Source organism: Odontomachus brunneus, unplaced genomic scaffold, assembly GCF_010583005.1.
Source record: "Odontomachus brunneus isolate Ranch 3 - 2012 unplaced genomic scaffold, Obru_v1 Obru_scaffold_019, whole genome shotgun sequence".
NCBI lineage: Eukaryota > Metazoa > Arthropoda > Insecta > Hymenoptera > Formicidae > Odontomachus > Odontomachus brunneus.
Genome location: NW_022639469.1, coordinates 2,618,324 through 2,644,421, shown reverse-complemented (window position 1 = coordinate 2,644,421; position 26,098 = coordinate 2,618,324). Strand labels below are relative to the sequence as shown.

Here is a 26,098-nt window from a genome sequence, read left to right as displayed (position 1 = left end):
TCTTAATAAAATATTATCGAAATATTAATGAAATTATAATGAAATTTTAATGAAATTGGGTCAAAATTGTGAATGCTTTTCAAACATATTTCAGCAAAAGTTCATTATATTTTCAATGAATTATTTCCATCAGATACAAATATCTCAATTGAGATCTTACATGCGAAATTTTGCGGAAACCTCAACTGAGAATTCAATTGAGAATTTAATTGAGAATTCAATTGGGAATTCAATTGTGATCTCAATAGAAATTTTTCAGTAGGGTAGAACGTTGCCTTTTCTTCCTGTCAGCTATTGTTGTTCAGTTCTCATTCCCATTAACTTCGAAATTTTTAGAAAAAGAATTTTCAGCAGCACTCAAGGAGTCAGATTGGGCATCTATTGGAGATACGTTTTGTACTTCGCTTGTATAAAACTGTCTGAGAATAGCCTTTGGTGTTTTTTCCGTCTTTTTATAAGAGGTAGATTTACTTATTGCCGAACACGACAACAGGATCTGTCAGGACGTCAGAAGTTTTGTGTTACTGAAGATAGATTACATTTTGAATATTTTGTGTTACTGAAGATAGATTACATTTTGAATATTTTTCTCCACACGCAGACCCACCATATAGCGAAAGAACACTTGTATGCAGATCGACCTAGTCCAAGTCTCGTTTCATACATAAACTGGTACTATTGTCGGGAGCACGAAACAAAAAATGATTTTTGTGAAGTATCTGACGACAGAACGTATAATATAATTGAGTAAATTAGTAAATATTAGTAAAACTTGTTAATAACTGATCTTTTAATTAATTCCTTTTTTTACTGACGCTGTATAATTCATTGTTCGAAAAGGTTCTTCACACCTAAAAAGCCAGATGATGGTGACAGAAACAGAACGAAGTTGACAATTAAGACAATTGAGACAAAGTCAATTGAGTCAATTGAGATCGTTTCTCGGCCTAAAAACGAAGCTATTTTTGCGAATTTTTTTCTTGGAAACTACGCAACCGATTATTTTGAAATTTGGTACGCTAAATACTACATATTTTATTTATATGTCAAAATTTTTATCAGTATGCGAAATATAAAAGTTATTGAAAAACACGTGAAACTGAAACGAACGGTTTTTGCTCCATAGCGCGCATGATATCTCATGACTCGTTAATCTGAAATATGAAAGCCAAAAAGATTATTAAACTAGGGGCATTTAGTTATCGCTGGAAATAGGGATATTGGAAACGGATCGTTTTTCAGCAAGTTGTAGGTATTTGAAAAAAATGCCCGAAAAATCGCCTTAAAAATCGACAGTTTTTCACTGGAAATAAATAGGAAAAGTTAATATATTTTAATTTCGCTGATTCGGACGAAAATAGCACATGGTTTGAATATGTAGCTATAGGCAGAAGTCGATCGGTTCAGCAGTTTGTCGCAAATCGTGCGCGCCAGTTGGAGAAAAATCGTTTTGAGAAAAACACATTTAAAGTTTCGGGTACTATTTAAGTTTATATTTCTAATATTTACGTAAGTTTCAACCTAATCAGCGATTCCAGGCAAACACACCCGAGTCGTTCTTTTGTTACCTAGGGTTCATAGGAGCTTCGTGGACCGCATATATCTGACGAAATCTTAAACGGCTCGGTGGGCGCCGGATTTAACCTGCGCGCCGCTTCGAATAATAGGCTGTAACTTACGTAATTTTTCGAATTTATTGATGCGATAAGTAGGAATAGATTCTTAAAAATACATAGTTTAATAAAATGTAAAAAAAGAAAAATTGATTTTTTGACCAGAGAAACGGTATTGCCCCCTTAATATAATTTTGTTGACTCTACAGAAAAGTTAGTCATCTTTTGAATGCTAATATTAATCAGCATTTAATATATTCGATTCCCTATATTTCAGCCATTAGAAATTATAAATTTTTTCCATCAGATCTTAATAAGCTTAATGATACAGTTGAGTCGATCGTTGCAAGTTAGTTTTCGGTTGCCACATTCAATAATGCAACCTCTGCTTCGACTAAACGGGGCGCAGATCAGTATCTTAAATAATAAAAATTTAGAATTATTTTAAAATGGGAAGTAAACCATTTCCTTGTGTGAACTGTTGAATATAAATGTGGTTATTGCACTAACGTGTAATAACTCTGATAGAAATATATGCATTTTGTACAAACATCCGCCCATTTATTGTCTTATTAGTTGATAGATGAGACTATTTGCCATAAGTTATACAATACCAAATATTTTCTGCATTGTCGCATAATATTTAAAGCACCTAAACGCGACATTCCCCAATGCACTAATTGTCAAAGATATACATGCGAAGCTTTTGTTATCGTAATCCCAGGTATGTGAAATGTGCCTTGAATCATTCTACAGCCAACTGTCCAAAAAAGGGGCGTTCCGACAATGTGAAGTGTGTTTTTTGCAATGGGAACCACCCTGCCAATTATAAAGGATGTGAAGTCTTCAAAGAAATACAAAACACCAAGTTCCCAGCTCTAAGACAAAAGACGAGAACAAATAATCAGATCATAGCCCAACAGGTTGCACCTAAGTCGAGTGAACAAACTCCTTCAAAATCCCATGCAATAAAATAGAAACTTTTACATCGCGTCTACATCGTGGACATTGATGAATATAACAAGAATAAATCGACATTATCGTATCGTCGATGTAATTTGCGAGAAATTAAAATGAATAAGACAGTCGCGCTTTGTACGTAAATGCTATATGTAAAAAAATATGTAGGGTAATATGTTATTGAAGGTAAATATGTTATTAACACTCACCGAATAAATGTTCTTTGTTTCACTTTTAAATGTCTTTTTTCAGTGTATAATATCTATGTGGGTAGATTTGTGAAGAAGTAAACCCCTAATATATAAACATTTGTTAATAAGTCAGCGTACGTTTTGACTCTCTGCTTACCAATTCAGTGTTACACAACTTGACTATCAGTTTCACAATGGTCACGCATAGATTGAACATTTTTATAGAAAAATTACGCATCCGCAAAACTACTTGGGAATGTAAACATGGCATGAGTAATGCTGAAGGAATTGAAATTTTAATGAAAGCTTTTTGTGAGTAATGTGAATATTTGCAATCTCATCATAGACCACGTATTGTCACTATTACGTAACGACAACGATAGTTGCCGCTCGAACTTTGACTCGGTAATGTCTGTACTTTGAATAGATCATATTTTATATATTCTGATTATGTATTCTGATCTATTAATAGCGTTTAATCGAATTTAACGTGATTATTATAACCTATTGAATTTCCAAACCAACTGATAGCATTCCTCACGAAGACAGATACAAAGTCGCTTATTCGTCATATCCTTGTATCATCTGAGTATTCCACCTCCTGAGATAAGTGTTTCAGATTAAACTACACATTAAATCATTTTCACAACACGTCGGAACAAGTATAAGCGGAAAATACTAGATGTTTGCTAGATGTAGCTTCCAAAATCCTATGCAATAAAATAGAAACTTTTACATCGCGTCCACATCGTGGACATTTGACAAATATAACGAGAATAAATCGACATTATCGTATCGTTAGGATATAATTTGCGAGAAGTCAAAATGATTAAGACAGTTTTTGTATGTAAATGCTATATAAGCAAACGCGTAACGAATTGATTGAATTTGTGATTCACGTCTCAGACTAGTTGCGCAATTATTTAAAACTGGTTCCATATAATATGGCAGATATAGGTGAATGTTGTCGCTTATATTGATCATGTATATTAAACGAATATTTAATCCATCTTAATGTTAAATCTATACATGTAAGATAGCTAATATATACCAACATTAACAGATGAACGTCAACATCAATCATTACACATTTTACATCATACATATTTTACATCACGTATAAAAAAGGTCAATTTTAAACCCAAGATGTAAATAAAAAAAATAATGTATTTTTGCAGATCTTAACTTTTTGAATACAATGAAGTTATAAAAAAGTTAATAGTAAACAATATCCAGTTTAAATAAAAAAATTTTTGATTTAAACGAATATATTAATTGTACCCTTCTAATAAATATCTGTTAATTTTTAGATATTTATTTTCAGTGTAGATGAATCGTGTTTTTGGTAAGAAATAGTAAAATTATATAAAAAAGTGTATGTATTCAAATAAATATTTAATCGTTAAAAGTAAGTTACGCACGCGCGCGATATAAAATAAAAGAAATTGATAATTTTATATGCGCTGAAATATAAGAAATTGAAATTTTTGATAGAAATAAAGGACAAGTTCAGGTAGAATTATATAATTTCAAATAAAATTATGGTATTTCTCTCAATAGGGAATTTGTATATATTTTTATACAGTATATAACAAATTTTATTGAAACAACAAGGATCTATCAATCCTTATTTTTTATGCAGGAAATTTTATAATTATGTCCACATTTGTCAAACATTGTCGTACTAGTGATGCAATATTTGCTATCCGTGCCAGCGTATAATTGGTCATATGAAATCTCTACATACACGATACGGCCAAAATATTAGTCCTATTGGCTAACATTCGCCTACTCACCGCGCGTGACTACTCATCGTGTAGAATCGATTTACCGTGAATGTAAATAAACACCGAATGGACACCCGACGATGTCGCGCGAAAACGGCGGTCGCGTGCCAGCGCGCCGGTTGATTCACCGCGCGGCCGCACGCTGGCGCCACCGGTCGCGTCGCCGGCACATCACGCCATAATCCGCGCTAGACCAATAATATTTAACTCGCGCCGCGTGATGCCGGTTACTCAGTTCGTCGTAGTCAGGTCGTCCTACGTCCTCGATATATCCGCAAATCGTCGCTGAGGTAAACCACCAACGACGGAATTAACGGAGAGAAACTGCGCACACGTACTCTCTCGGCGTTCAGTTCGTTGCCGTCGTCTCGCCAGGAGAAACGATCAGTCACCGTTCACCCTCGACATCGCCAGCAAAACCTGTTGAAGAGCGCGGTGGAGACAAAGGTGAGTCTACATGATCTTCCTGAACCATCGGCGACGATCACCGCTAGTGGTCATCGCTAGTTCCGCAACCCTTAGTCGCGCGATATGTATAGAGGTTAAGAACCAAAGAAAAATTTAAATGACAATTGATTTCGCGAGCCATCTAAAGTATCGATCGGCTCCGAGTGGAGTACGAGTTCGGGGAGTACGTCGCGATCCGTGGGAGTTTCAGCACTCAAGCTCTTCGTTCTGATGGAATGCACTCGTACCCTAGAAAGATATGTTGTTTTCGCGGCCGACAGCGCGTGATTTTCACGAACTTCCTTCTTTTTTCTATGTCGTGCGCATGTATGTGTAAATATAGTATTGTGATATGTGTACGTACAGTATGTATACACGCAAAAAGAATTTCAGTTGGTGCAACTAAATAGGAATCAACTGAAAATTAGGCTCAGAAAATTAGGATCAGGGCCCTTATTCTTGAAATAGTTGCGTATACGTAAGTTTTACTGTGCAGCTATTTTATGGTATGACTTAACATGTGCAGTAAAACTTACGCAACTATTTCAAGAATAAGGGCCCAGAAGCGATATCTCTGTTACGAAAACTAATATTTTTGTTGTCGCAAACGAAAATATTCGTCCGAACATTCAACGATATTAGAACTCGGTTGAGTTCAACTGATTATACAGAAGCCTCATAAAGAAATTTTTTTGTTCCTACAGCCGAGTTTTCGTCTGATCCCAGAGCAACCGAAAATTCGGTTGCACCAACAGAACTGTTTTTTCCGTATAGTACCTACAAAGCTCACAGTTGGATGCGAGAAAGTTTAGCTCTGCGGATTGCAATTTGACCGTAACGGACTATTCGCGTAATCGAGAGGGGATAAGACTTGTCGTCGAAAATTTTGTCTAGACTCTTTTTCTTTTTTTATTTATTTCTTATCGTACTCTTTTTCACATTTTCTCGCTTGTATCAGTTTTGTAATATTCTTATAAAGAGAATAGGTTTTTGGGTGTAGATTTATGTTGTTAATACCCGAGTTAATTGTATCAAGATCTCGTAATCGAAGTTGCCCGCACGATATTCGAGAAGCACGCCTCCGCCTTTACGCGGTGGTTAATCGTACGATTCGCGATTGCCGCACGTTCGCGGAAGATACAAATGAATAGGCAAGTCGTATGGTATGATCTACTTCCACAATGGCGCAAATGCAACTTTTTCCTAAACCAATTGCAGCAATCCGCCGACCGACACGAATCGGCACGAACGCCGAAAAGACACACAATGCTTCGAAGCAGAAAATACATGATAAAAAATAAATTTTTGCTGTTAAACTATTAATATTTTATCACTTAATGTGTAAATAAGTATTTTGAGATAGTAAAGATGATTTATTTAATCGTAATCATAGATGATGTGTAATTACTCTGTAATTACTCTGTAATTACTCGGAAATTACTCTGTATAAATTTATTTAGGAACGATTTGATGTTATAACGTCCACTGCCTATGCCATCTAACAGTTACTAGTTGAAACATTAATATTATTATAAATTCTTGCATTTCTATTGCATTCAGAATCTTGAGCCAACAATAAATTAGAAGAGTAAACAATGCGAAAAATTGTTATAACATGAAAAGTTGCACGTTAGTGTATCAATCAAATTTTGGCTAATTATTTTTCTCGTATTTTGTTTAATACGTGCGTTATAATTATATTCACATTCGCAAGAATTTATTTCGTAGGAAAAATTTAAAAAGTTTCTGAACTTTTAAACTGAATATTCAATATTTGATAACAATTTTACTTTCTAGGTAAAGGCATATAATTCAATTGATAGCTTATTAGTAGAAAAGATTATAAGATAAATATTTCAAAGATTTATAACAAAGTTAGAGATCTCTCACTCTTTTCGTTTTTCGAACCATTGTGTGGCGTGTCTAGTCGAGTATCGATGGTGGAATGCCAAACGTCTAACGGTATCAGGGGAAAAAAATTCGATCGTAAAACTCGAGCGTAAGACAAAGGCTCGTCGTGTGTATAAGTAAGGGATACCGGATAATATTTGCGAATAGCTCCGCGGTGGAAATGAAGCTACTTGCCGCCGAGATGCACTGTTATTATGCGCGCGTCTGTTTTGACAGAATATACCTGGCATGCGCTGCGCGGCGTTCGCAATTCGCGCAAGTCGAGGAGCGCGGACGAATGCGTGTCGTAAGTAAATCAAATCGAATTAATGGCAACGATATGGCGAAATAATGAACTTTATTATCAAATTGCGATTTACAAATGATCGCTTTCGATCGTTTTCTCGATGCACCTGAAGTTTCTACGGTAAATTTAAAAAAGAAAGAACTTTTGTTGCACGATTCTATTTCTTGTAATTTCATATTCTAAGCAAAAAATTTTATCGAAAGGTTTTATTGCTTTTCTAATGAAGTGCACTATCGATTGGAAATCTGCTAAATATTATTCTAAATTTTTCTTTTGAGTTAAGAGGAATATGTTTATTTCAAATAAACTACCTTCTTCCTAGAAGAAATTTTTCTGAGTGTCTAATTTTTTCTAATTTTCTATTTTTAAAAATAATTTAGTTTCTAATTTTAAATGCAAGACTTGCACTGTAGATGAAAGACGAATCCCTTGAAGAACATTGAATTTAGAACAATATTAACTTTAAGAATATCGACTTAATAATATTAATTTTAAAAATATTGTATACTGTTTAAAATATTTTTCTAGCTTCAGGAGAACTCTTGAGGCCACATATAAGAATAAAATTTCTGCGTGATTAAGAGTGAGATAATGCTTTCTTTGAGTGTAAAGTCCACATCAGATCAAATATTGGAGATCGAGGATTACAGATGAAAAAATGGAATTTAACGAATTAATTAGTTTCGATCTTAGTATCTTTGGTCAAATTCCAGTCTTTAATCTGTAATGTTCAATTTCCTAGTCTGACACGGACTTCACGGAGACACTTATAATAGTATTCGCGACTATTATACTACAAATGCTCGAAACGCTCGAAAATTTCAAATTCAAAATTATACCAATTCGAACTTATTATACGAATTATACTAAATACGAAATTATACTATTTAAGAGTCCTCGAAAAAAATACGAGTAGCGAGAGAAGTTTAAAAAATAGGCTTTCGAGGTGTGACAAATCGAGTGGACTTTGCATTGTATAGAATGACACACCAAAAAATTGCTGGTTTCCAGTTAATGATGACAAGACTCGTTGAGAAGGCGATTTTTCAACAAGATTTGATAAACGAGAAAAAAATAGCTAATGCGACATTGAAGATCGGTAAAAAATTGCTCTATTTCTTTCTATGTATGAAAGAACGTTATTTATCGTATTGAAGGCTTAACTAAGAGTAATCCTCGTTAGTAGATAATACAACCGTTCTTTCGTGCGCTACTCAATGCTGCACAACAATCGGTCTTATCTGAAGCGCGTCTCATCTACGTTATGTTACCTCATATTCGTTAAAGTTAAGGCTTGAGCCATAATCTCAAATTATACTTACAAAACCAAATTCCAATTTGCAACGTGCTTTTATTACGTTACAGGATTATTGTATTTTTTTATTGTATTTATTGTATATTCGGGAATAATTCGTTAAAATCAAAGAACGAGACATTTCAATGAAATTTTCCCGACACGTCGTGTCGGGAACTTTGACGGCACATATCGTTTTGTTATTATTAATAAGAGAAATGTGAATGAAAATCAGACGAATTTTTGCATCTAATATTTAATCATGAAATGTAGCCGTTAAAAGTAGATATCAATGTATTGCTTGACACGTTCGCTACTATTTCTGGCACATTTGAAAGATCTTCTCCAAAGCTCATCTTGTATTTTTTTATGTAATCGTGTAAAACAAATTTAATTAATTTATATAGATATAAAAAAAATTCTTAACGCCGATATTTCGTGAGAAATCGGTGCGTCGCAGATATATGTGTATCTTAGCAAATATATTAACACATTTGATATTTCAGGCTTTCGTGGTGTCCATGAATATTAGATTTGGTTCCGGGTTTTGAGCCGCGTGAATCTTCTTGGTACTGATTCCGACGTTTCGCGAATATTTCAGTTCGCTTCATCAGGAAGGAACTACGGGCATCGGGTGCAAAATTAATTTAGTTAATTTCAGCAATTTTGTATAAACGCGATAATGCAATGCGCGTTGAACAGTCATATCATATCGATTTAATAAATAATAGTAATAAAGATAATTTAATATAAAATTGTTAGATAGTTGATTGTTAGAAGATAATTTAATATAAAATTGCTAGACACGCGTTTTAAACGATTGTTGTAAACAAGGTCGCAAATTCGCAAGAGTAAGATTAGTCCTGAATATATTACTCGAGAACTCGGATAGAAAAGAACTTCAAGGTTGCTTATTTTTTACAATATATCGGTTACGAGTGGTCCGATCGTTGCGTGTTGCGTATGTTGTACGATAACGACTCATATCTCGTTACGAAATCCCGCAAAAAAATAATATCCTGTCGCATCGTTTCTCCTCACTACAAATAAGCGTTTCCTGTTGTATAGTCTCTATAGAAAGAGAGAGAGGAAGAGGGGCGGTAGGGTGAGAGAAAGAGAGATGGGGGAAGGAAAAAGAGAGAGACGGAGAGAAAGAGAGGGAGCGATTATTAAGTTGGAAAGCTAATTGTCCGGATAATCTCTAGACATGTTCAATCACCCCGACGTAACCTCGATATTTATTTATTGAACGTTTAAAGGAAAAATCCAATTTGCTGAATGTGTATAACAAGCGGTATTTCAATACGTGGAGTATCAGCAGCAGGACAATTAGGTTAGGCAATATGAGATAATAAAGTTTCTAGCGTTGAATAAAAATTACTACTCATGTGACCGACTGAAAGTGATTACGCGCGAACATAACAGACACATATAAGTTATATGCGTGGCGTAAATTTGTTAATATATATGTAGTCCGCCGTTAATGATAAGTTATTACGTAATGTGACAGATATTTATTAACTCTAGAACTCTTAAAAGATAACTTTAGTTTTGTAACTGTAGAATTCCGCCGGCCAAATTGCATGTTCACGTCTCCAGGATGTTTCGAACACGTGCACAAATTTTCATGTTATTGAATCAATGGATTCACAAGTTCGAGATAAAAAAAAGGAAAAAAATTTTTCTCGAATAGACCTGCCCAAATTATATTCGCAATTCGAAGAAAGAGTAGTGCGATGAAGACGAAGAAAGAGAGAGAGAGAGAGAGAGAGAGAGAGAGAGAGAGAGAGAGAGAGAGAGAGAGAGAGAGAAACAAGAAATCGAAATCGCTGATTTACCACCAAGACGCGAAGTACATCTTCGTGTCACAATGTGAATGCGTGATTAGCTGACGAGATTGTGTTGTCTTTTGCAATGGATATTATGTGAACGTATAAGGAAATGCAAAATCGGACGACAAGCTGCGGCTTCTCTAGCACACGCAATACACGCGTAACGAGAGCAAGTCAGCCGGCCGGCGTGTGCACTTGAGGCCGGTTTTTCAATAGCAGTCTGAGGTTCTTTTAGTGTAGAAGTCTTCTGAAGAAGTGAGCTAAACTGTTCACGAAATGTCGAAAACAAATCCACGAAGGACGCGGTACTAATCCGGGAAGCATTTCAATAATAGTTTGAGCTTAAATTTAAGGCTCCTGGCTATTCGTCGCGGTCATGTTAATTTATGACGTTGCAAGCGAGAAAATATGCACTAAAACTTTTTGAAAAATACGTCGTAATAAAAATATCTATCCAAAAAATGACGCAATCGACCGAGTAAATGCGTAAAATAGTCTGAACACTTTAGTTCTAACAATCAATAAATAACCGAAATTGAGTTATGAGGAAAAATAGGTTAAAAATGCGGTTTGCACTTTAATTTTGCGGCAATTTATTGATTGCTACAGCAAAAGAAAAGCGTGCAGATTATTTTACAGATTGTGTCCGATCGATTGCAAATGTCACTATATCTTTATATTTCAGCATATTTTGTAAGAATTTTTGACGTTTATTTTCTCAAGTGTCTCAGATAATAATGTTAATAATAATTGACAATAATAATAATTCACAATATAATTACTAAACATATGTATACTCATCAATAATGAGTTTACCCAATTTTGACATTCAGCGAGCTCCCAACTTTATTGCGTTTGCGATCAAGTTTAACCGTTTTTGCAACTAATATGCTAATAATAAAAATGCTAATAATAATTGATAACAATAATAATTTACGACATAATTATTAAACACATGTATACTCATTAATAATGAGTTTACCCAATTTTGACAGTTCAGCGAGCTCCCAACTTTATTGTGTCCAAACCGTTTTGCAACTAACTGTACGCATCACGCGTACACAGTGTGTACATGTGCGCGTGTGCGCGTCTCCGGTACTACACGCGGTCATACGAGATTCGTCGACCAATGCGAGCCTGAATTCGCCGGCGTGGCGATTACGTGTTAGTATAGAGAAAAGCCGTGCGGAGCGGCGGTCAGGAGAAAAAAAAGGGATAAGACGAAAACGAGAGTGGTGTACGTATATGAGACGTGACGTATGACACGTACGTACGTACGTTGCACGGCAATAACCGTTGAATGATGCCATCGTCCAATGCCGCGCATCATATGATGCAAGGAGCACGAAGCGTGCCCGCGTGATTCACGTGCCGGAGCGCGCGACCCGATCGCAGCGGATATTGAATGCCAGTTCGCGTACTATAATTGCATCAGTGTGCACTGAACGCTCACCAAGGCTCCACTGAGAGAAATTGTACGATGGAAAATTAACAAACGGATATTTCCGACTAAAATACCGATGAATCTTTGTACCCGTTCAGTAAACGTCCGACGAGAGATATCGGTTCATAATTTTTTGATCGGTTTATCTGATGAAATGCCACTATGATTGATATAGTATCAGATTAAATTTAGACTGCAATTTTAGACAAAATCGTAAAGCTCGTAACTTGTCCTCGTAAGACTCGTAAGAATTTATAAGTAGATCTGCAATTCTATGCGGACCGTATATCATATGATAACTCGTATCTACGATTTCTCGTAAATCTTACGACTAACTGAAAGCTGTCAATAAAGTTACGGTTTGTGTGAATTTGATCAACATTATGATTAATTTGTAAGCTACGATTTTACGATTTTACGATTTACTCGTATATTTGCTTAGAATTGCAGCATTAGTCGGATATCCTGATCGGATATAAAAATTCATCGGTATTTTGATCAAAAGTATCCGTCTGTTAGTTTTTTATCGGATAATTTCTCTCAGTGTTGTTCATAGTCTGCTTTTTTTTTTATTACAGAACATGTTTTTTTCTTATTTCTCAAATACATCTTCAAAAATATTTCTTAGCCAATAAAATGATCTGTACTCCGTGCTGAGTGTCTGAGTTAATTCGGTGAAAGACCTGGACAGACAGATGACAGGCAAGACAGAACTAGATATAATTGACAGTCTGGCATTTGACGCGTGACATTTATCGCATGAGTAGGGGGTAACATCCAGTAACTCTTCAGTCTCTTCAGCAGCACTCGTGATGCCACTTTTCAGTAATTTTGCACGGACTTAATCAGACATTAAGCTGTATGTGTTAAAAAAATGAATAAATGCTAAATATACATAATTAATATATAATTAATAAATAGTAATAATTCAGATAATACAATCTACAAAGATGTCTTAGAGATGTCCAAAGAACATCCTACTGCTAGACGGCTTACTGAGACGACTATTCTAGCCTCGATAGGCCACACTAGGCGCGAATGTATGCCGGTCGATACCACGTGTTATTCGAAGAGCAGAGAACGCGTGTTCCGTCTCGTCCGTCACCATTCGCCGGTTATAAGTGGCGCGAGTCGTACCACGCGATCCCATTGGCTCGAATCGTCTCAGCTGAGGTTCTGCACTACTCTATCGCCAGCTTTTGTACCACATCAGCCCGTGAATTCCGGTGGTCTTGATCGTGACCGGGTTCCCCGGCCGGTTACCACGTGTTCCACCTGCAATTACGAGCAATCCGAACGTCGGCAGAGAGAAAAAGAACAGGAAAGAAAAAAAGAGAAGATGAATGATCTAAACGGTAGAAGATTCCGTTCTATTGTAGATTTCTCGCCAAGTGCGAAGAGCGTGTCGTTGAGTTCTCATCCGTTACGTTTCGTAACTCTCGATCTCTCGCGATAGTTAAATTTAACAGACGATAAAAAGATAAATAAATACACAACAGACTCTCTCCGCAATATACTGAACAGGTGAGTTTGCGAGTCAACGGGTTCATTTCAGTTGGAAAAAGAGATGCGACCTGGAAGAGATATGATTTTGATCGCGAATTATATTTCGTGTCATCGTCGAGAGAGATGTTTGAGAATTTTAGCAGAAGTCAGTCGAGATTGACGAAAGAATATTCGGCGACTTAAGATTTCTTGATCAAGAAGAGCGATAATGAATGTCATTATTAGCTTTGCTTGTAAAAGGGAGAAATTATAATGTATTCTATATGCTAGAGAAAAACATTGATTTAGGAACAAAAAATAATATTAACAAGATAATATTGACAAGATAATTTTAAATTAATATACGTAATAACGTACTTTTTTCGTCGACGAACTGTCGTCTATTAATACTATAAGAGAAAAAGAGGACACCTCACGTGCGAACATGACAAAGCAAAAAACATAGAGTACAGCGGGGGAATTTGGATAATATTAAGCGTTTGCGACTATTTCAGGAAAATATGAGACGCCTTGTTTTATGTTTGAAGTTTATGCTATGTATTCATATTTTTATACTATATATCATATTTTTCTGAAATTGTCGCAAACGCTTAATATTATCCGAATTCCCTTGCTATTCAATTTACCCTACATCTTTAATGTTTTGCGGTCGTATAATCAAGCTATTACTCAACCGTTAATGCAAAAAACCAACGGATATAACAATAGCATCTGTACAGATTCTGTTTTAAATCTTATTTCCCAATGAAAAATTTTTCATATATAATTATATAAAATTATATAAAATTATATATAATTATATATAATTATATATTATTATGTATCAAATTTGCCCATTCATGTTCATACATTCTACTTATATATATATAATTATATATAATTATATATAATTATATATATAAATTTATATATAATTTTACATAATTACGCATAAATTTATATGTAATTATACATATTGTTATACATAATTGTGTATAATTATATAATTTCATATGATTATATATAATTATATATAATTATGTATGGACAAATTTCATACAAAATTTTGCATGAAAAATTTTTCATCGGGTTTTCACTTTCCAAACAATGTCTTATTGTTGGTATGATAATATGAATGTACATATCTGATGTACACCTGGGACATGTGACACACGTGCTTACTGAGTGTTCGCGCGTTAAGAATAAAACTCGATGTTTTTGCACGCAACCTATGCTCGGAATCAGCTGTTATCTAAAAATAGGTCGCTATCTGATGATGCGCCCGAGTATATAGATAGGATGTAGATTTTAGAATGAACAAAGCAAACAGTGAGTAAGGTACGCATATTTCATTACATTACATAATTGACCTTTCGACTTTGAACTGATATTATATTCACGATATGCAGATACGCACGATAACAATACATTACTGGTCATCGGTCGTTCATCAATATGACGAATCCTGGAAAAACACGTGAACCACGGCCATTGGGACACGTTGCCTGCGAACGCACACTTGTCTCGAAAATAGCTTCACACCATGTGATGCTTTATCTATAAACCGGATGTTTCTATATCCGTCAGTGACTGCTCTATCAATATAGACCGGGTTCTATATCCGGATATAGTGTTGAATTAATCGATTCAAATTTTCCTCGATTGAACAAAATAATTGGCAATCATTTGTGACTTATATATTTGATTATTGATTAATTTTGAGTATGATTTGCCGGTTACTTTAGTCAAAGAAAACTTTCATCGCTCCATGCCCAACAATATCTCGATATATGCAATCAAATAAAATTTTGTATTGTAATGTAATGTAATTGTATTGTATTGTAATGTTATTGAGATGTTATTTTAATGTTATTTAATGTTCTTCATATATTATTCTCACTAATTTGCGTATATAAGCATCAAGATAAAGTCAACGAAAATTGCCTGACAAACTTTCCCAGGTATTGTATATTTTTTTGAATATATTATGATATAAAACGAAGTTAATATAATATGTTCTTTTTATTAAATTTATTTAAATACTTTTACGCACAACATGCTTGGAAGAATAAGCAATATTAAAAAGAAGAATGGACACTCGCGTGAATGTTTAGATAATTTGAGAAATACCTGGAAGTACTCGAGATATCCGGTTTCGATATCACTAATGTGATACAGCGATTTATATGTCACCTGTTACGAAAACATGTGAATAATTGTTTCTTGTTTTTAACGCAACCTTTGTGTAGACTTTTGTAAGTTAATTTTTCCGTTACCGCTTACACAGACACACAATGAGTTATTCGGTATATCGAGATAATATCGGCGCGAGATATTCCAAGAAGAGGCCGCACTTGTTTCCTCTCGTTATCAGAAGTTACATTTTGCGGGTAATTACATTTTCGTCTTAGATAAATATAAACGATGTCCAACAATATTGTCGCTAATTCCTCGTTGCTTTATCTCGATTTGCGCCACACCATTTACGCAAGATTACTAATTATAACGAAGGTTATAATCCGGGAAATCACTATAGTAGAACGATAGCACACAATTTCGTGAAATACAATTACAATTCTTATTATTTGTACTATTATCACCCACCTTTTCTATAAGAATTAGTGAATAAGCTTCAAAAAGATATTAAAAAACTTAAAAAATTTTTTAAATAAAAATATAAATACACAAATATATATTTATTTCATATTTTAATACACATATATTCATATATATAAATATGTGTGTATATTTGTTATATATATATATTTTTTTTTAATTTACGCGAGTTACAATAAATATTTTGTTTTATGTTCTGACTTTTTTCTCATTACTATATACAAGATGTTCGACGTTTTGGTGACTCAGTTTACATTGACGTGTATTATTTTTTTACCAATCACATTTTTCATCAAACACATTACATATTTCTGCATAATTTTACCAAAAATAAATATATATATGTTCTTTTATGATTCTTAATACAAAAAGAAGATTTCTGTATGACTAAATAAGAAGAGAATTTAATTAATAAAAATTAATCACCGTCTGGGAAACCACAATAATGGTGTGGCGAGGGTGCCATATTTTTTTATTAGACTATCTTTCGACGTATATGAAAAAGTCCTAAAGATCGTAAGGAAAGTCACCCAGAAAATCACTCGAACTGTAGAAATTAATATGCGTGCTTATTCAGCTAATAAATTAAACATGATTGTGCGCTTTGTTCAATAATTTATATCAAAGTTTTACATTAATATCTTGAATCATCGTTACGTAATTTTACGCTATGCAATACTATATTAAAAGATTCTTTTCCCATAGGACATTTTTATATTCGCATATTAACATTGTAAATTTTTTACACGCATTAATAATCCAATGGGAAAGAGACACCTTCGCTTACTCAGCAATGCGATGAAATCGAAAACCGTCCGATGGAATTGCATGATTTAACGTTTAACCGTTTACCGATTAACGATTGTCAATGTATTCTGCAGATAAGAGTACGTGTATGTGATGTTCGTGCATCTGCAACGACATGAGATAAGAGAATTTTTCGGTCGGCCGGTCGCGTAATATCGTGTGCGCTAGAATGAACGATTGGTCGACCTGCGGCAAGAGTTGACCTTGGCACCACGCGACCTTAGCATTGACCGAGTTCGCTCGAAGCAGCTGAGCACTTGAGGTCGCGTTCTCGACCTTGACAGTAGTTAGTCACTCTTTCAGTCTGTCTAGCCGGTTCATTCAGCTTTCGAGCTGAGCGTACTCGTACTACTCAAATGACTCAAGAGACAACCGCAAGATGTGTTATAACCAAATGCAACCTAAATGAGAATAAGATCCCGATAACAAGGAGATACTAACAGCTGAAATTGTTCTTTTTCTTCTTCTTTTTAAAATGACTTGGGAGTCTTATTTCTTTTGGCCCAGGCATACAGGCTAAAATTGTTCGGTGCCCAATAACTCACGACAAAAAATCCGTTATTGTGATTTCCCGGACGGCAACTATTTCTACAAATCATATTTTTTCTTATTCAGTTATACAAATCTGCTTCAATTTAAAAAAATATTTAAGAATATTTTAATATTAAGAATACACATATATTTATTTTTGATAAAATTATGCAAAAATATGCGATGTGTCTGATGGTAAAATAAAGAATACTCGTGTGCATGTAAATTGGGTCATTAGATCGTTGGACACTCTGTACATGGTGATAAGAATAAAGGCAAAATATAAAATTTCTGTCCTTGTAATAACAGGATCCGCCATTCGAAAGGCTAACGAATTGGTCATCCGACCATTCAAAGTTCATCTCATGCACGACTCCGACAGCAAGGAAAATACCGATGTAGAAAATATTTTCTGCGTGAGTAATCTGAGACAACAAATTCTTCCTTTTCGACCAGCGAATCCCCCTGACAAGAGAACACCGCGAATCCGAACTCTTTGATTTTGATACACTTTTGTGAGTATGTAGAATAAATCAATACATGAATAACGGTATATTCCATTTGTGAATATTCCATTTCCTATCGCTATTTAAAGGTATGATTTACATTCTCAAAGTAAAAAGAATGATTTCACTTTTTCGTATATTATTCTTAAATTAAAGGAGATAGAAAAAAATTTTTCGAATAAAAGTTTAATGTTAAGTGCTGTAAATTGACATAAACATAAATAAAAAATATCTTTTTTATTGTAAACAAATTTTTTATAGGTATTTTTTTATTTATATTTTTTATTTACCTTTTTTTATTATACTTATGTCAATTTATAGTACTTAACTTACCATTAAACTTTTATTCGAAAAAATTTTTTCTATCCCCTTTAATTTAAGAGTAATACACGAAAAAGTGGAATTGTCCTTTTTACTTTGAGAGTGTAAATCATACCTTTAAATAGCGATAGGAAATAGAATATCCACAAATGGAATATATCGTTATTCATGTATTGATTTACTCTACATACTCACAAAAGTGTATCAAAATTAAGGAGTTTGGATTCACGGTGTTCCCTTGTGAGAGGATCAGCTGATCGATCGTCCAGAGTTCACCTCCCACGAGATTTCAATAATGATCATTCGATGCCTAGATAAAAACTCTGTTCACTCCACAGTTGGATTCATCGTTCGAAAGGTCAGCTGGTCGCTCGGCTGACCATCCGAAGTCCACGTCACGTACGACTCCGATAACAAGGGAATCCTGATTAACAATTTCTTGTGCAATATAATTCGAGATAAAATTTCTCTCAGTGATCGTCCGAGGGGATCACCTGATCGCTCGACTGACTGTCCAAGGTTCATTATACATATGACTTCGATAATAGAAAATAGAAACATTGATTGGCACGCGCGAAATAATCCCAGATAACAATTTCAATCTCGCCTTCAACAATCGCATCCTCGGTCTAGGAGTATCACCCGATCGCTCGAACGATCATCTAAAGTTTACTAATGACGAAACCGATGAGTCTGATAATGAGGAAGTAAGAGCTTTGAAAATTTTGTTCGACACGGAATAATTATAGATAGCAATTCTCTCTTTTAACGACCGCATCCTCAGCCTGGGAGAGTCATCTGATCGCTCGAACGACTATCCAAAGTCCACTAATGACGAAACCAATGAGTCTAATAATGAGGAAATACGAGTTTTGAAAACTTTTTCGGCACGAAGTAATTCCAGATAGCAACGAATCCTCTTTCAACGATCGCACTCTTACATTGAGAAAAAAATACTTGTAAAGAATGCGGCCATATGGGTATTATTCTTCCAATTTAGTTAGGAAAATAAGGAGTTGAAATAAGTATCAAATGAAAAATCTCGTTGAGCTGAAAATAAATAGATAAGTTTCATTTTGCATCGGTTTTCCGTCCCAGAGGATTCCAAAGATTTTACATTTAAAACAGTTTTATTAAATCATGGTAGTCTGATTTTGGTGCAATATATTGTCACGTACAATTGGCATTTTTGAAAATACATATAAATTATTTCTGTACGCTTAAACTAACAGATTTAAATGTTATTTATTGTTTTATATACGAGAAATCAATTGATGATACTTTTATTGCCAAAAACTAACAGAAAGTACAAAAAATCCAATTGGAACACTTGGATTTCCGGTTTTTTGTTGACATTTTGATACGACTTCTTATCCACTGGAAAATAGAAGATACGAATTTTAAACAAAATCTTATATGCCGCAAAACTACATTTTCCTATTTTTAATATTAAAAACTGTTTTAAAAACCGATGCGCGTGAAATGAAACTTATATATTTGTTTTTAGCTCAACAAGATCTTTCATTTGGTATCTATTTCAACCTCTTATTTCCCTAACTGGGATTGAGGAAACATTTAGGCCGCACTCTTTTTTTGTGGGATGTAAAGCTTATTTCGTGAATAAACTTTACGTTTTCACAAGCAAATTTTCAAGTTCTTTTTTTCTCAGTACTGCCCAGGAGGGTCAGCTGATTACATTTAAAGTCCTTTTCGCATATAATCTCAACATAATAAAGAAATAAGGACCAAGAAAGAAGTCTCGTCGCTCTAGATACTTGACTTGCGATGAAAACTTTAACCTTCAATCAGCGTATCTCCGATTCCGGATGAGAATCAGCTGATCGCTCATCCGACCCGAAGTCGTCGCGCAGGCGGCAACGGACAGACGCCGTCGACGGCAACAAACCGTGTCGGCGTCCCGGCGCCGCGCGAGCCTGCGCCTGGACGTCCGACCGGAGGATTCAGCCGGCAGTCGATAGACAACCTTTCGACCAGGACTATCGTCCTGACTGTCCGGATTCTGCGGCTCCTTTGGACATCCACGGTCGTGGGATACAGGCGGGTCCTCAGACTCAGGTAGACATCTCGAAGTATTCGATCGATGGAATCGCGATGTTGCTCTTAGAACCGAACGACCACATCGAGGACACAACGACAACCGTACACCTCAACCGACTGTATTCGTGTATGTATGTATGTATGCGTGTACGCCCCGGTGCGCGTCGGTGTCAGTAACCCTGCCCGCGACCCGAAAACTGTCAATGGCTCTTGACTCCTGAGAGCGTGGAGCTCCAAGTTCGCTCGAAACCGTTCGAATTTACTTTATAGCCGTTAAAACTTGAGATATCTTCGGAGCTGATCGGCCTAACTCCGTTACGTGCCGATCCTTTGACCTATCACTGCTGTGACGCTACATCCTACTTCCTTGTGTTAGGATAGCGGATACGGTTTTTTGCCGTCATTCCGTTAAACAAATCAAGATGGGACCTTGAGACGAGTGAATCGACTATCTGACTTCGACCTCTCGCTCTTCAGTCTCGTGTCTTAAATAGTGTTCGTGTCTTAAACAGCTGGTGATGTCTCAGCTGGTGATGTCTCAGCTACGTCACGATGTCGCGCGCTGGCGCAGGTTTTACAGGTGTCATTTGCCCAGAGAACGACGTTCAATTGCCTGTATCTTCGATCACCGTCGGCTGATCAAATAATTAGCGGACAGGTGAAACGATACGGTGTGTGCTCGGGTGTACGGTCGACGTAATCTGCAGGACTACACAGGTGGCTTTTCTCTCTACGCAGATAACCGGTTTTCAGGTCGTGTCGCGAGGCTACTGGACGTTTACTGATAAACAGCCTTCGTATCACCTCCGATATAGTTAATCACGACACACACACACACACACACACACACATACGCACACGACACGCACACATACATATATATATACATATTGTAAATGCGGGTGACAATACAAAGGTGACTTTCGCGATTTTTATATCGCCGGATAGTCCGGATAACGTTACCTATAGTGAACTCTCGTTCATCGGTATTGATTTTTCTTTTATCGATCGCTCTGTCGTGTCACACCTTCGTCACTGTGCAGTGCGTTCCTTTCGCGAGACGCGAGAACGTCGACAATTACGTTAATTACGTCACAACGCGAGCCACGTTTCAGTAGTATCGGCAGTGCGGATCCACGTGCGAATACAATTATCACCATAACTGCGGCGACGGCGGCCTCGTCACAGATGGCTATTCTGAGCTTATATTCTACTTTAAACTCTCTTTCAACGAATCCCGACCAATAATACCGAGTCTCGCGAAAAAAGAGATAAGAGAAAGAGTGAAGTCGCCACGTTGTGCTTTTTATCTTGTTTTTGTCGTCTGTATTAAAAAAAAAGAAAGAAATCGGATAAAAAGAATTAAAGCCCTATAATTATAACATGTGATATTTATATCTGTAAATGTGATTCAACTGAAAAAACTCTCGTCTAACTTAAAATCTGACAATGAACACTACGACCAGAACGACTTTGACGCACTATTCTATTTTTATATTTTAATTTTTCATGAGAAAAAACACGTATCAGAGGGTCAAAATTAGAAAAAACGCACTTCCATACAATAGATTGATTATATTAACTTACATTGATCTATATTGAAAGTTAATGAATAATAATTAACAATAATGTGTTAAAAACGTTGACGCGTTTGTCAAGGTACATTATAGACCGTGATTGACGAAAACTATTCGCTTTGATTATTTTTATTTGATATTGGACTGACGACAATTATTTGTTGTTGGCAGGCTCTAGGCAAGAATGGCGCCGAATATAACCCGCGCACCGACTGGCGTGCTCTTCGAGGGCGAGACTGTGGCCGAGCCGCAGCCGATTGAGGCGCCGAAGGAGAAACCCAAATACTTCAGACGCATCGTTTGGAGAAACGTGGCGATTTTCGCGTATCTACATATTGCGAGCCTTTACGGGATATACCTCGCGTTCACGTCGGCCAAGTTGGTGACCGTCATTTTCGGTGAGTGGCAAATTGCGAATAACGTCGAGAGAACAAAACGTTACGTACACTCGAAATCACAAGCGGTACGTTTATTCTCGATTTTTCGTCGTATCAACATTTTTTCATCGTCATCGTTAGTTGTAATTTCGAACGATACACTATGGAGAGTTCGTGCCGAGCGTGAAAATATTTAATTTATACAGTCGGAAACACGCGACGGTATGGTGCGTTCAATGTGAAATTACATAACGTAACGTCCGCGAAATGTTAACGAGGAAATTAACGAAATGAAAATTTTATACATAGAAAGCTGATTTTGCGTTGGAGTGTTTACGTTTAATTCCGCGTATTAGTTAGACGGAATTATAAAAGCTTTTACGCACGGAGAAAACTGTTACGGTTGCTACACTCTCTATGGTATTAAAAAAATCTTTGACGAATTTAAATTAAATAGATGTTGTATTAAAAACTGCTGTTGTTATATGTCTCTCTATAGTTTTCTACTTAACAGCCACAGTTCACATGTTACGTAATGTTGAATTAGTATATTCTCATATACAATCGTTTCAACTGAAAGAGTATTGTTGTTTCGCTGTTGCGACTTAAAGAATAAGAATTATGGACCGAGAGATTTGTAGAGTTTGGTTGTGTCATACAGTTGAGTCCCCGTTTTAATAGTTATTGCCTGAAACTCGTCTCAAGTGAGATATTCATTTAAATTCGGAGTTATGAAGTCTGTTCTTTTTTAGCTGAACTGCTTGAACTAATGCAGATTGATGCAATAAGTTATGGTGAAACAAAATATACTTGTCTCACTTTAATCTATTGCATCAGTTCAGACAGTTCAGACCTAAGTGATTTCTATGAGACTTTTAGACGAGACTTTTTCAGTACTTTGTGTTGCGATTACAGATATAAATATTACATGTGTCATTTAATTCAACTGAAAAACTTGGGCCAATAAGTAAAAATCTCAACAAAAATGTTAGTATCTGACATAAAATAGGTTTTAAGTGATTATTAATACAAGACTGAGGTCCGTATTAATAGTCCGTATTCATATTTACTTGAAACTTATTTGTCGAGTGAGATATTCAGATTTGTATTTAAAATCAGTTTCAGTTGAATCGCAATTATAAATATAATTTCACATATATCATATGTGATTTAATTGAAAATGTTAGATCTAAGTCCGAGTTGAAATCTGAATATTTCCACGTGGGACAAGTCTAAAGTAACGACAAGGTAACAATACATACGAAAAAGTAAAAACTGAAAGTACGAACGAGATCCAACCGAAAAGGAAAAAAGAAGCATTTGCATCTCGAGCTATTGGCCAATGTAAATACTTACTTGATGCATTTATATGTATTATCACTCGGCCGTTCATTCACGCTACTTTGCATTCGTTATCGCACGAGCACCGTGTCGAGGCAATCTGCGGCGATGATATTCTCTCGGGTCGATTGTCGTCGTTACGGTTCTGTTTGGTTTCATGCTGACGCGAAGCTCTTAGCGCGAGTAATTAGCAGAACGTCAATCAGAGCCGGCTAAGATTATCAGACGAGCCGACGAGGCTGTCGCAATTGTCCTGACCGTGCAGTCGCGCTTGTTCACGCGAAATTTTCCTATTGGCGATCTGCAATGTGCTGAAATCATCTCGAAACAGGTCTCTTCCGTGATATCAGTTCCGTTTCGGTGATTAGAATGTAGGGTCTCTGGCCGGAAGTGCGGTACCTTAACCACGAGCTCGTGCTAGTCGTTGCCCCGGTCGTGGTCGATGCCCGTGCATAGAACTCGTTCGCGGCTCTACAATGTATAGAACACGATGTAACACACAAAGTGTTATTGCGAGCTTCTCACCCACCGAACTGATCAACGTCCGCTTTTGCAAATCTTTTTGTTTTTAACACTTTCACTTTAACAAGCAAAGAAAATAAGTGAGTGAATAACTCCATTCTTTGCAAATTACTTATTTTTGACATTTTTATTTTAACAAGGAGAGAGAATGAGTGAGTGAGTGAGTGAGTGTATAACTCCATTTCTTGTAAATCGCTTATTTTTGACATTTTGATTTTAACAAGGAAAGAGAATGAATGAGTGAGTGTATAACTCCATTTTTTGCAAGTTGCTTATTTTTAACATTTAAACCGAGAGTGAGAAAGTAAACGAGAGAATGCATAACTCCATTTCTTGCAAATTACTTCTTTTTAATATTCTTATTTTAACTGAGAGAGAAAGCGAGGGAGCGAGCGAGCGAGCGAGTGAATGAGTAGCATTTATTACTGTTCTATAGCAGTCTTATGATAATCGAATTAACAAATTGTATTAAACATTCGACAGTTACATAAAAGAGGTTAGAAATGCATTTATACGGATGTTTATGATTGTAGAAAATTATACGTTATATTATTAATTTTATGAATATTATAAATTTATAAAATTCATAGTTTTCACTTTCAATAGATACGGACATAGATTAGCTTTAAATATAATTAAAATCTTTGGACTACATAGTTTTTCCGGTAGTGTATTGGACTACATAGTATTTCCGGTATAGACTAAAGAAATGAATGCTGACATATATTAGTTTCTGCATTGCGGCATTGAGGCACAACTTGCTAAAGCGAGACTCTGCACACGATGTCTATCCAAATCTGATCTCCTCAGTCAAGTACGTTGATGTTCTTGTCCCCACAATCTTGTACAAGAATCACAGTTGTAAATAAACGCTTCAATTATTTGTATAGAGTCATTGAAGGTATATAGTACCTAATAAAATATATAATGATTTAGCACGCAATGTAGGAGGGATTTATTTTTTCAGAAATTCGAGAGATTTTAGAAACTTTGTTAGAAATTTTAGAGAATAAAGTACTTAAAATGCCAGAACATAATTCACTCTTTTGACCGTCGTGTTCATCTGATCAATCGAGTGTACCAGACTCTGTGATGTCTAAATTAGTAGAAGAGTTAATATACCCTAATCGTTGAGTAACATGTTTACGTTTTCTTTCAAAACATTTATGAGGAACTCACAAATATCGCTTTAATTTCTCTCGCATTAAATTTCAAACGATTCTGTGCAATCCATCATCAGCATTCATTATGAAAATGAGAGCGTATGCTTAATTTTTTTTATTAAGTTACTTATAAAAAATGAAGTTGATCAGTTTTGTTCCTGAAGAATCCTGATCGCGCGCGCGGGTAGCAGAAACTAATTTCACACTATCGTCTTTCGCGAATTTCCGGCTCTCACGCTTGTTATTGTAATGCGAGCACAACAAGCGAACATTGATGTTACGTGCGGTATTACGAAATTTCCGCGAAAATCTGCCCTACCGTTTCCTGGAGAGCTACTCGGGGATAGTGATTCGATGGAAACAAATCATCGCGTTGTGTCCAACGTGGATTGCTTCGCGTGTAACGTCGTGATTTTCTTGATTGCAGCAATCTTGTTGTATCAGTTCAGCGGTTTGGGAATCACAGCCGGCGCTCACAGACTGTGGGCGCACAGATCCTACAAGGCCAAGTGGCCGCTCCAGTTGTTGCTTATGATTATGAACACTATAGCGTTCCAGGTAAGTGATGCGACGCATTTCGCCACTGCCCATCGCGGTGGGTTTCAGATTTCGATTAGCGCGAATATAATCACAAGAAGTACGGTATTTGTCGGGTGACTATCAATTGATTCATGTAAACGTGCCGCTATTGGAACTCCAAAGGCCTTCTCGTATCAAAGATTTCAGTTGACTGCAATTGTAGTATAAAAGTGCGAATGTCTGGACACATGTTCGAATTTTTGAACACTTTTGTCGTTTCGATTTTTAAATAAGGACAAACAAACACAATAATTTGTCAACTTTACGATGCAACAAGAAATTATTAATTTTTCATAAGCTTAATCCGTTTGGAATTATAAGAATGAATAAAAAAGGTAATATTTGGTAATTGTTGACAAAACTTAGACTTCGCGGAAAGCCTTGATCTTGACATATGTTATAGAAGTAATGGTACTTTTCTTAATATTTCAATCGGCAGTCTGGTATTGT

The 26,098-nt window shown here is 35.8% G+C and overlaps 1 protein-coding gene across 2 annotated transcripts in view; it reads left to right on the top strand.

Annotated features, from left to right (window-relative positions):
• The first annotated feature begins 4,764 nt into the window (after nucleotides 1-4,764).
• LOC116841855 (acyl-CoA Delta(11) desaturase-like) overlaps nucleotides 4,765-26,098 on the top strand; it is a 27,168-nt gene continuing 5,834 nt past the window's right edge. Inside the window, exons 1-3 of one of the 2 annotated variants that reach the window (XM_032810284.1) lie at nucleotides 4,765-4,998; nucleotides 21,838-22,064; nucleotides 25,497-25,627. In XM_032810284.1, coding sequence (XP_032666175.1) covers nucleotides 21,851-22,064; nucleotides 25,497-25,627 — 345 coding nt within the window. In that variant the 5' untranslated portion in view covers nucleotides 4,765-4,998; nucleotides 21,838-21,850. Of the gene's footprint in view, nucleotides 4,999-19,940; nucleotides 20,108-21,837; nucleotides 22,065-25,496; nucleotides 25,628-26,098 lie in introns of those variants that run through there. The other variant, XM_032810285.1, reaches the window with a different exon arrangement.